Source organism: Pan paniscus, chromosome 3, assembly GCF_029289425.2.
Source record: "Pan paniscus chromosome 3, NHGRI_mPanPan1-v2.0_pri, whole genome shotgun sequence".
NCBI classification, from domain to species: domain Eukaryota; kingdom Metazoa; phylum Chordata; class Mammalia; order Primates; family Hominidae; genus Pan; species Pan paniscus.
In genome coordinates, this window is record NC_073252.2 from 72732785 (window position 1) to 72745245 (window position 12461).

General features: G+C 41.3%; 2 protein-coding genes across 6 annotated transcripts in view; one reads left to right on the plus strand and one right to left on the minus strand.

Annotated features, from left to right (window-relative positions):
• IGFBP7 (insulin like growth factor binding protein 7) overlaps positions 1-11538 on the plus strand; it is an 82285-nt gene extending 70747 nt beyond the window's left edge. Inside the window, exons 2-5 of the mRNA XM_003806499.6 lie at positions 1655-1764; positions 9298-9414; positions 10055-10181; positions 11275-11538. Coding sequence (XP_003806547.4) covers positions 1655-1764; positions 9298-9414; positions 10055-10181; positions 11275-11294 — 374 coding nt within the window. The 3' untranslated portion in view covers positions 11295-11538. The remainder of the gene's footprint in view (positions 1-1654; positions 1765-9297; positions 9415-10054; positions 10182-11274) is intronic.
• Positions 11453-12461, minus strand: part of POLR2B (RNA polymerase II subunit B) — a 53882-nt gene continuing 52873 nt past the window's right edge. For all 5 annotated transcript variants that reach the window (XM_063603806.1, XM_055111519.1, XM_034958757.2 and 2 more), the window contains exons 25-26: positions 12208-12403; positions 11453-11712 (exon numbers count right to left, since the gene is read on the minus strand). In XM_063603806.1, the coding sequence (XP_063459876.1) occupies positions 11623-11712; positions 12208-12403 (286 nt within the window). In that variant the 3' untranslated portion in view covers positions 11453-11622. The remainder of the gene's footprint in view (positions 11713-12207; positions 12404-12461) is intronic.

Below are 12461 nucleotides of genomic sequence, written 5' to 3' on the forward strand. Positions count from 1 at the left end.
ATCGCTTGAGCTCAGGGGTTTGAGACCAGCCTGGCCAACATGGCAAAACGCTGTTTCTACTGAAAACACAAAAATTAGCTGGGCATGCACTTGTAGTCCCAGCTACTTGGGAGGCTGAGTCATGGGAATTGCTTGAGCTTGAACCCGGGAGGCGGAGGTTGCCGTGAGCCAAGATCATGCCACTGCACTCCAGCCTGAGCAACAGAGTAAGGTCCTGTCTCAAAAAAAATAAAATTTTTCTTAATTTAAAAAAACAAAAATCCAAACACCATTCTTAGCTCATAAGCCATGCAAAAACAGATGGCAGGCCAGATTTGGCCCACAGGCCATAGTTAGCTAACCCAGGACCAGAGAGTCATACCACTTTCATAGCAAAAATGATACACATGGTTTGTGTTGACTCTGAGTAGGGAACTTCTCCAGAGGGTGCCATGATACAGAAGGTGGGGGGTGTGTTCCCTAATTGGGGGAATGGAGAAGCATCACTCTGGCCTCTCTCAGTGGCCCCCTACCTGCTGACTCTATTTAGGCAGTGGCTTCAGGGTGCCCCCCACTTGCCAATGCCTCCTGCCAGGGACCTGGACACTGAGAACGCTGGGAAAGGGCCCTCTCCTTGGGGACCCTGGTCACACCCAATAGATCAGTCACTCTTCTTCCTTCTTACCAGCTGCCTCTCCTGACCACACTGGAAGAAGGACCCCTGTACCACCTTCCTCGACACCCGGGCCTCTTCTGTTCAAAGGTGCCTCCTGGCCAGGCATGGTGGCTCACACCTGTAATCCCAGCAGCTGGGGAGGCTGAGGCAGGAGAATTACTTGAAGCCAGGAATTCGGGACCAGCCTGGGCAACATAGCAAGACCCCGTCTCTACAAAAATAAAAAATAAAAATTAACTGACATGGTGGTGCATGCCTATAGTCCCAGCTACTCGGGAGGCTGGGGTGGGAGGATCGCTGGAGACCAGGAGTTTGAGGCTGCAGTGAGCTATGATCAAGCCACTGCGCTCCAGCCTGGGTGGCAGAATGAGATTCTGTATCAAAAAAATAATAATAAAATTAAATTAAAAATAAAGATGTCCCTTCCAATCCCCTAACGCACACAGCACTCCACATGTTTCTTTTCTTCCCTGCCTCATCACCCTTTTCAACCTTAGATCCTGAGCTTCTTGAGGCAGAGACTTCCATCTTGTCTGGGTGCTTAGCACATTTTCAAATATTCTCTTAGATTTTTTTCTTCATTACCCACGGAGCAGTTGCTTGTTGCCTTTCCAACCCAAAATAGAAATAGTGGTAAACAAGAGAAGAAAAACATTGAACATTTTGGAACTAAAATTTTATTACTACTGGAAAAGTCCCAGATAATAAAAAACAGCTGGTAAATTAGCACTCATTTAAGCATGGTCTGGGGAAGAAGAAAATTTTAATAACAAATTTTTCTTCCTAATTGTTTTTGTTTGTTTAGATTTATGCATTCCCAAAGTGGACCTTAAAATCATGTTGGTGGCAGGAGGAAGCCAGTGTGGTCTTTGAAATTTGCTTCAGATAATCCACCAAGGGGATGGCCTCATAAACACAATTATTATTTTCTCCCTAAGATGCTGACTCATGTGAAGGGCTGTTTAAAAGATGACTTTGGCTTTGTGCCCTCTCCTGCAGGTCCTTCCATAGTGACGCCCCCCAAGGACATCTGGAATGTCACTGGTGCCCAGGTGTACTTGAGCTGTGAGGTCATCGGAATCCCGACACCTGTCCTCATCTGGAACAAGGTCAGTGGCACAGATTTTAAGAGACATCCTAGGCTGGCAAGCTTCTCTTGCACTGCACAAGGATGGTAAAACGTTAAATCCTCAGCCTGCTTTGTTGACTGCGGCTCCCGCAAGGTGAAGCCTTAGGGCAGTCATACAGGCCCCTCCCCTGGATTCATGGAACAAAAACCAGTCCCTGCCATGCTTTTGTTAGCAGCATCCTAGAAACTGAGAAACTGGAAGAACAATAATGCTGAACACCTGAACCCACCTTCAGGGTGTGTGTGCACCTGTGGTGTGTGTATGTGTGTGCATATGTGGGTGTGAGTGAAAGTGTGTGTGTCTGTGTTTGCGCCCTCAGTGGAGACAGTATAGCATAGGGGTTAAAAGTGTACGTTTCTCTCTTTCTGTCCCAAAATACCACCTCCAAGCCCCCACCAAGCTGTTTGTGATGGCATCAGTCTCCTCATTTAAGACTGAACATTTAGCTGATAATTTAGATCCTGTCTGCTTGGAGGCATTATTATTATTTTACTGGGAGGCTCGGCTAAGAAGGTAAAAGGACACAAAGCCCTGTAGCCTTCTCCTGGGAGCATGGATTATTTTTTCAGATTCCCTAAGTGCTGGGAGATGGATGAGTACATTTTAAGGGCACTTGGAAGTAGGATAGAAGGAGTGAGGTGGGATCTATTCTCCTAAGTACCAAGGCTGTAGAACCATAAGTTAGGGACAGAGGAGACCACTCCAGAACAGAGCATTAAAAAGGAACAAGAGGAGGAACATCAAAGAAAAAAATGTCTCCTTTCTGAATTTTGCTAAATGCTGGCCCCAGCCCCAAGTGGAAAAAGCATGATATTCTTTTAATAAATCAGCTTTGAAATGACTTCCCAAATGGAAAAAGAAAAAAAAAAGTGTGAGGCTGGGTGCAGTAGCACATGCCTGTAATCCCAGCACTTTGGGAGGCTGAGGCAGGAGGATCACTCGAGTCCTGGAGTTTGAGACCAGCCTGACCAACACAGTGAGACTTCCTTCTTACAAATAATTTTTTTTTAATTAGCTGGGCATGGTGAGGCATGCCTGTGGCCCCAGCTACTCAGGAGCCTAAGGTGGCCGAAGAACCCCTTGAGCCAGGAGATTGATGCTGCAGTGAGCTGTGATTGCCCCACTGCACTCTAGCCTGTCTCAAAAAAAAGAAAAGAGTGTGAATTCCTTAGCCAGGGTGGCTGAGTTCTCTGCAAGCCAGGGTTTCTCAGCCTCAGCACTATTGACATTTGGGGCCAGATAATTATTTGTTGTGAGGGCTGCCTGTGCTTTGGAAGATGTTTAGCAGTATCCCCAGCCTCTACCCACTATATAACAGTAGCATTCCCCCATCCCCCCTGTCGTGAGAATTAAAAGCATCTTCAGACATTGCCAAATGTCCCCTAAGGGTGTGGAGCTGGGGAATTGCCCTGGACTGAAAACCACTGCTGTTAGCCTCAACTCTGTTCTCTACCTTATAAAAGTAGCATGTAATTATCATAAAGATTAAATAAAGTAATGCAAGTAAAAATCACTTGATACATAGTTAGCACTCAGTAGACATTAGCTACTGTTCCTGGAAATTTTTCCCTTCAAGTGGCATTATCTTGTATAATTATCTTCATATTTGAAGGACAACATCATCTCAGCATGTATGGAGAAGGGAAAAGAAAACACTTATTTGCCATCAACTAACACCTCACAATTATACCATACACTTAGGTTTTTGTCTGGTTTTTTTTTTTTTTTTTTTTTTTTTTGAGACATAGTTTCACTCTTATTGCCCAGGCTGGAGTGCAATGGCACCATCTCGGCTCACCGCAACCTCGCCTCCCGGGTTCAAGTGATTCTTCTGCCTCAGTCTCTCAAGTAGTTGGGATTACAGGCAACCCGCCACCACGCCTGGCTAACTTTGTATTTTTAGTAGAGACAGGGTTTCTCCATGATGGTCAGGCTGGTCTCGAACTCCCGACCTCAGGTGATCCGCCCACCTTGCCCTCCCAAAGTGCTAGGATTACAGGTGTGAGCCACCGCGCCTGGTCGTTTTTGTCCTTTTTATACATTTTGAATTGCTGAGCCTCACAACTATCCTACGAAAAATAAAAATTAAAAAATTATCAAACTCATGCTACCAAAAAAGAAACTTAGTCTAAGTAAAAGGGCATACCTAACCAGACATCCATTTTAAGCTGCCTTACTTCTCCAGCAAGCTCTAAGGTGGATAATAGTCTCCCTTGACTATTTTGTTTGCTCTCTGTGTGACCGGAGAAGCAACTTCTAGAACTCCAGGAGGACTGTGGCTCCCGCAGTCGGAGCTCTTTCTGTTGCAAGTTCTACCAGCCCATTTGAAACCAGCCTAGGCAAAACAAAAAGCGGGGCGGGATCCAGCCTCAAGGGCCCCTGCATCCAGGTACACACGCCATCAGAACGCTAACTCTTGACTCTTTGCTCTCAATATACCAGTCTCATTTTCTTCTGCTTCAGAAAGCTTCCTATGCAGTGGGAGATATCAACTCCACTCACATTTTTATTACAGCTTAAAGACCCCAGAGGAAAGAAAGGGCTTCCCTTCTCCCTGCTGCATTGTGAAAATCCCACGAAGGGCTCAAGCCCAGGTCGGGTCACCTGCTAAGCTCTGGCTCCCCCATGCGGCCGGAGGGATGCGGCCACTGACATTGGCACCGGCGTGAATCCGCCTGGTTTGTGTAAAATCTGGCAACAGGTACCAGAAAATGCCTGAGGTGGGGGTGATGGCAGAGGCAACACTACTATACCATCCTTTACAGTGAAGCTTCTCTTAAAGGAGCAATAAAATTTCACCCCGATCAGTTATGTTTTTAAGAGGAAGGCGGAGCAAGAGTAAGAGCAGAAATGCAGTCGGTGGATGGGTTCCCCTCCATCCTTACTGCAAGAACTGCAGGCGTTCCTCACTGCTAATTTGGAGATTGCTGGTTTGCTCAGGGTGTGGGGAGGTGGAGAAATAATGTTCCGAGGAATGCCCATGAAAAGTTCCGTTGCAGTTCTCTACAGTTTTCTAGGGATACTTACACAATGAGAAGCGAGGGTCACCCAAGCGTCCTGGGGCATGTGACCTTATTGGCAAATCTTGGCAAAGAATAATTTCTTCAGTCCTTGCTCTACCCAATCCCAGCTACAGTATTCACATACCAGAGGAATACGTCTGCCTCGGGAATCTTTTCCCTTTTAGGACTGTACAGGGCAGATCCCAATAGACAAGGCCTCCCTGAGGGCTTGTCCTCAGGGCTAGTCAGAAACACCAAGGCAGTTGAGGCCGGTGTGGTGGCTCGCACCTGTAGTCCCTAGCCACTCGGGAGGCTGAGGTGGGAGGATCGCTTGAGCTCAGCAGGTGGGGCTGCAGTGAGCTATGATGGCACCACTGCACTCCAGCCTGGGCAACAGAGCAAGATCCTGTCTCTGAAAAAAAAAAAAAACAAAAAAAAAACCCACTATGTCAGTCAACGAGATGAGTGCTGAAGTAAAGAAGTGAAGAGGAAGGAGAGAAACAATTTTTTCTGCAGACTTTCCAGAACAAGCAAAACCCAACTGTGATGCTCTGCCGGTTTTCCTCTACCTTCATAATGTAATTTGCCACATGCATGACCCAAAGCAATGTTTCTTACACTGCAGACCATGACCCATCAGTGACTCCTGGAACTAATGTAGCGATCACAACCAGCATGTTCTTATAAAAAATAAAAAATAGAACAGAGCCTATGTTAAGGCATCACACTTACCACTTATGAAGGTGTCATTTCCTAAAACTTTTGTATATTCCAGATATACGATAGTTTGGTCCATGTCAAAACTAAGGAAACTTGGGAAGTCACTGACCTAAATAATTAAACAGGGTATTTGTTTTCTCATCGCTGTCCTTGTAACCAGACTGTTAAGAATACAAACATATTTACTATCATGTGTGTTTCAAATCCAATTTAAGAGTAGAACACCTTTTTGGATAGATTATTAGAATCCTCACTTGTAAAACAAGAGAAACTGAGGCTCAAATAAAGACAGCATGTCCTTCTTGCTCAAGGATTCTTAGCAACAGCAGAATTAATGGTACAAGCCTTTTCTCCATGACACTTGAGACTACGGTGGCAATTCTTACGGTTGGCGCAGCCTGGCGAGTGGTCTTTACTTTCCTTACTGGTAGTAAGGAAAGCTGGCTTTAACAAGCCCCATACCTTTCAGCAAACTCCTAGCCTAGAAAGATTCGAAGGGCAATATTTTGAAATGGGAACGTGAACTGAAATAGCCATATTTGACTTAACCCTTTTAAATCAAAGATGATGCTCACAGCGAAAGCAAAACACCTTCCCAATATTTGTTTCTGAGACGGAGAGGCTCTCTGTTTAATTCTTTTCTTGCCTGAATATTTCTTCAGATTAGGGCTTCCTTGACCTCTAAGAATATTTTTTAATCAAAAATAGTGACCTCTAAGGTAATAGTAATAAGCAGAAATTATCCAAAGACGTATAAAGAAAGAGTTGAGAATCTCCCCCCACCTCCTCCTCCTGCCTGAGGTAACCAATGTGAACTGCCCTGGTTTGTATCTTTCCACACTCTTTTTCATATCCAAGCATATTCAAACATATATCCCTACGGTGAAATGAGAATATAGTGTGCCAGTAAATTATTCTGAAACTCGCTTTTCTCAACAAATACTTCATGGACATCCGTCCAAGTCTGCTTCTCAACAGCTACGTAATATTCCAAGTATGAATACTGTAATTTATTAAATCAGTTCTGTATTTTTTCTGTTGTTTCCAAATTTTTGTTAACTTAAAAAACCTACTTTAAGCATCAAAGTACACATATCATACATACTAGTGATTGTATTGCTATAAGATAGATTCCCCAACAGTTACCTAAGTCAAAATATTTGTTTCAGTGTTAACAGACATTGTCAGATTACTTTCTAAATAGATTGTAGTAATTCACACTCCCACCAGAAATGGAGAAGTGCCATTTCTCTGCATCTTTACTAGCACTGAATATTAACCTCTCTTTTTTAGTTTTAATTCCAATTTTAACTAGAAAACACATATTTATTGGCCAGGCACAGTGGCTCATGCCTGTAATCCCAGCACTTTGGGAGGCCAAGGCAGGTGGATCACTTAAGGTCAGGAGTTCGAGACCACCCTGGCCAATATGGCCAAACCCAGTCTCTACTAAAACTATAAAAATTAGCCAGGCGTGGTGGCACATGCCTGTAATCCCAGCTACTCGGGAAGCTGAGGCAGGAGAATCACTGGAATCCCGGAGGCGGAGGCAGAGGTTGCAGTGAGCTGAGATCGCACCACTGCACTCCAGCCTGGGTGACAGAGCGAGACTCTGTCTCAAAAAAAAACGAAAACACATACTTATCAACACTTAGAATCCCCTTACACGAATAAGGGAGAGTTTGACATATAAAAATTTGTCATATGAAAATTCTTGGCACTTTTTTCTATGTTTTCTACATGATGTATAACCTTTTATAATTACGTAACATTAATTAAAATACGCCATGCCAACAATTGTGAAAAGAAGGGAAAAATAAAGTATATATATATATTGTGATTTCTGTTACATATTATATTTAACAAGATACATTTCCCTTTCCATAGTGGATCAGGTTAATTAGCATAAAATGCTCCTTACTAAGAGCTATGGGATTTGAGGCTCAGTTGCTGAGATTCAGTATTTCAGTGCTGCAGTGTTTATTTTCTTGCTTTGGTCACACCTAAAACTCATATGATTCTGAAATTCAGTAAATAAAGGTCAGAGTCATATTACTTGAGACCTTGGATCAAATTAATACTTCTACCAAAATATTCTTACAACCCATTTTTAAGTAACTATTTCAAAAGCTGTATTAGCATAAACCGTTTCTGCCAGCTACTTGGGAAACTAAGGGAAAAGGTACCTATTGAGTATGTTTGTCTTCACAGCATTTATGAGAAAGACATTAAGTTATGTGGTTTTCTCTCACTAATAGTGGCAATGTGGGAAAATTCCAGAAAAAAAAATGCAAAAAGCCAGGCTTTCCAAATCATGCAAGATATTTTTTCTAGAGCAGGAATTGGCCTAGATCACATGTGGTTTGCTGAATCCCAGTCCTGGCATCATAAAGCTGAGAAAATACAGTGTAGGTTTGAAGCCGAGACAACAGCAGAGTACCAAAAAACACATGGTAGGAGTGGGATCCACATGGGAAAAGCAACACTGAGATGGAAGTTAATAAAGTGTATATATTTATTTATATATTTATTATATTTATACATACAGTGTCTATATATACACACTATTATCTGGTCTTTATTAAGATTTGCTTTATTATAGAAGAAAATGAAAAGGAAACTAGCTATTTGAGGTTGTAAATCCTTTCTAATTACAAAGGTAATATCAATAAATGTCAGGTTGGCTCTTAAAGGAGATCTGGGAGGGAATGAACAAACAATTCGTGTATCCTTTTTTTTTTTAAACTCACCATTATCACAAGGCTTAAAATATTTGTACTCTGTAACTCAGCTGCTAAATGTATATGTATCGAGGAGCTACAACTGAATTTCGTTCTTTTGTATATTTTCCAGAGTTTATATAATAAAACATTTTGCCTTTTAAAATGAGGGCAAAAAGGATACTATTCAGTATTGGCCTTGCACCAAAGAAACTGAGTTTCTTCTGAATCTTGACATGACATACACAGAAACAGTCAGCAAGTTTTGTCATAAAAGAACAATGACAGCACATGTATTTGACAGCTGTTTTTTTTTTTTTTTTTTTTTTTCTGAGATGGAGTCTCACTCTGTTGCCCAGGCTGCAGTGCAGTGGCGCGATCTCAGCTCACTGCAACCTCTGCCTCCAGGTTCAAGCAATTCTCCCACCTTAGCCTCCCAAGTAGCTGGGACTACAGGTGCTCGCCAACACAATCGGCTAATTTTTGTGTTTTTAGTAGAGACAGGGTTTTGTCATGTTGGTCAGTCTGGTCTCGAACTCCTTTGATAGGTGTTTTTTATCTTAGGTGTTCAGTAAATCATTTGATTAATTCTTAGCCCTCAGAATAAAGTAATGGTATTGGCTTTGGTCTCAGCCTATTTTCCATTGATGAAGCTGTTGCAGGAAGAGCCCCAAGGTCCCAAGCATCAAACCTAGTGCTGGGTGACAGTTCATCAGTTGAACATGGCATGACAGGCAAAAGGCCTGGAACTGAGAAGCAGAATTTCCAAGAGCATGAGTGAATGAATGATGGTGACCAGTGGCAGGAAATTATGACCATGTATATTCCCCAGGCATGCAGAAAAATACATTAGTTTAAAACATGTACGCTTAGCAGGAAACTGGCAGGAAGAAATAAAAGAGGATCTATATTTTGAAAGTATTTAGGAAAGGGAAATAGTTCAGTGAAATGCTGGGTTTACTCTGTTAGAAAGTCTGACATACACTATGTGCAATTGTAGGGATGTGGCCACTCCCAAGTAGATGATCTGGTGTACAAAACTCAGTATTACTCTCCTTTTGTTTTTGCAGGTAAAAAGGGGTCACTATGGAGTTCAAAGGACAGAACTCCTGCCTGGTGACCGGGACAACCTGGCCATTCAGACCCGGGGTGGCCCAGAAAAGCATGAAGTAACTGGCTGGGTGCTGGTGAGTACCAGTACCAAGAGCTGGCAAGAGTTTCATTCTTAGCATTAGACATAAGCAGACCTGGCAAAGGTGCCTGATGTACCGCCAGCCTAAAGGTGCTTGCTCTTCCACATCTGTTTGGAATAGCCTTACCATGGAGTCGCTGCTCCTCTTTCAGAGAAACTAAAGGAAAAGTGCTTTATTGCATGTTTTGAAAACAACCAATGAATTAACAAGAACTAGTATTTTCCTGAGTTCAAAGCAAAATCCTCACACGGAGCTGCGTGGCCCAAGCATTGTTTTAACTGATTATCCATTAATGAATACCTTATTTTACTTGACCCTGGATATTCATGGAGAATACTTTGATCATATACCCTTATCAAGGTTGCCCTTAAACCGATAATGTGTACCTATCCAGTTTTTAACCTATGCAGTATGATCAAAAGTTGTCCATGGCATTTCCTCATATGAATCCTCAGCAAACCAAATATGGTAGTTATCGAAGTCTCCTATCACAGGACTTGCACTGCTTCTAGCAGTACCTTTGCTATGAATCCCCTGGTCATCTTAGGAAATTTATGAAATAATGACCTCACTGGAACCACTGACAAAAGAGAAGACCACCACAGAGGAATACTAGATCTTTTTTCTTTCACAGGTATCTCCTCTAAGTAAGGAAGATGCTGGAGAATATGAGTGCCATGCATCCAATTCCCAAGGACAGGCTTCAGCATCAGCAAAAATTACAGTGGTTGATGCCTTACATGAAATACCAGTGAAAAAAGGTACACAATAAATCTCACAGCCATTTAAAAATGACTAGTACATTTGCTTTAAAAAGAACAGAACTAAGTATGAAAGTATCAGATGTAGCTATTGATGAAATTCTGTAGTTAGCAACCCATAAGGGCATTAAGTATGCCATTAAAATGTACAGCATGAGACTCCAAAAGATTATCTGGATGGGTGACTGAACATCGTTATTATGACTTAGATGCTTTTACCTTATCTAACATGTAAGAGTCCAAATCAAACTTGCCTGGAATGGCTTCTATTTCCCATAGCTTTCTACCTATCTACTTGGCATTTTCCCTTTGTGTTGTGACTATCATATTAAATTCCTATTTAAAAGAAAATGATTCTTTTAAATTCTCGCCCTTCACTTTTGCTTTTAAAAGAAAAAGCCAGAAAGGAGAGTATATTGGCAAATACCCAGTTCTGTTCTGCCTCCCCTTCCTTCACTGCCAAAAAGCTTCCTCTGAAGAACCCATCCTGTGTCATAGCAGTGCTACTTTACATTTATATAGTTCTATGAAACTGATGTCTGAATTGGCTTTCCCTTAGACAAAAGAACAAAATTTACCGTCACCATGTGTCAAACCATTCCACTGTGCAGATCACTCAGCTGTGATATGAAAAGAAATATTAAGTAAAGAAGTATTGGGTCAGATTCTCTTCAGCCATAATGTGTAATGTCAGGCAATGAAACAGAACAGTAGCTAAGAGTCAAGCCATGCGTTTGAGTCTCAGCTCTACTACTAATTATTCCTCCACTTTACCTTTTGAAGGAGATCCGGACTACAAAGGAAAGGTCTTTAACCTCTCTGAATCTCATTGTGAAATGTGCTCTTCCAGTTCTATAATAAGATGTACCTTTGATGCATCAACCAATACAGCAAAATTGCCTTTCATAGCTAAAATCATGTAACTCGAGTTCCACAGAGCACTCCAGCATATCATTTATACAATTACTCATATATCCTTTATCCCCATATTTTAACATCTTCATTTATTTGGAAACACTCAACTACCTGCCAATTCAAAAGTCAACCACATCCCCATATGTAACTAATTTTTATCTTTTTTTTTTTTAAACAGGTGAAGGTGCCGAGCTATAAACCTCCAGAATATTATTAGTCTGCATGGTTAAAAGTAGTCATGGATAACTACATTACCTGTTCTTGCCTAATAAGTTTCTTTTAATCCAATCCACTAACACTTTAGTTATATTCACTGGTTTTACACAGAGAAATACAAAATAAAGATCACACATCAAGACTATCTACAAAAATTTATTATATATTTACAGAAGAAAAGCATGCATATCATTAAACAAATAAAATACTTTTTATCACAACACAATACATATTTGTCATTTTTAAAAAGCCACACAATAGAAACAAGACACCAAGATATTTAATTATCTTGTTGACTCCTGTAAAATAGCTAAACACTCATCATTCGCGGTGCAATACTCATAGACATAAGTTCCTGAAACAATAGTTTGCATGCATAAGGCATTCGCACCAAAGAAATCTGAAAAGAAAAAACAAATGGTAATTAGCAGAATTGTACTGAAGTGACCCCACTTCTCTACCCCAGAAAAAGACAAAGATCTGGTACTGTAGATAATGAATAAATGAGTGGAGCTGAGAACACACATTCTGCTACCTCAGCTTATGGTGGTTCTTTCTCCTAGTAGGCTTTGGTATTTTACCCATTCTGCCAGACATAATTTATATTCACCCACCTCAACTAAAAGGTTTTCAAAAACTCATTGTTTAAAATCCCTTGTACAAGGTCTTATTATTTCCAAAAGATGAATAGCTTAGAGAAATTACCACACTAAAACCTAAACTGGTTTTTAGAAAAATCAAATTATCTTTTCCTTATTTAGAACTAGGAATCTTACAGAAGCATGCTATCAAAATTGTGAAAATGCCAATCTGTTCCACCACACTAAATCTGCCTGGATAGACCAACACAGTTTCCTCTAAACAAATATCAACAGCCAGTAAAGTCTATACACACCTGGGTTTTATTGCGGCAGCCCCTGCATTCATATGTATGGGTCCTGGTGTTGGCAATCGCCATTATTCCACAAAGATTGCAAACATGAACCTGATATGGATCTGATGCCTCAAACAATCTTTCCCTTAAAAACTGGGCTGCTCCATGGGCAATCTGACAATCTCGTTCCATTTCTCCAAAACGCAGGCCACCATCACTGTTAAGAGGAAAAAATTATTACTTTGTACTTATTTTTTATTATAAACACCGCCTTG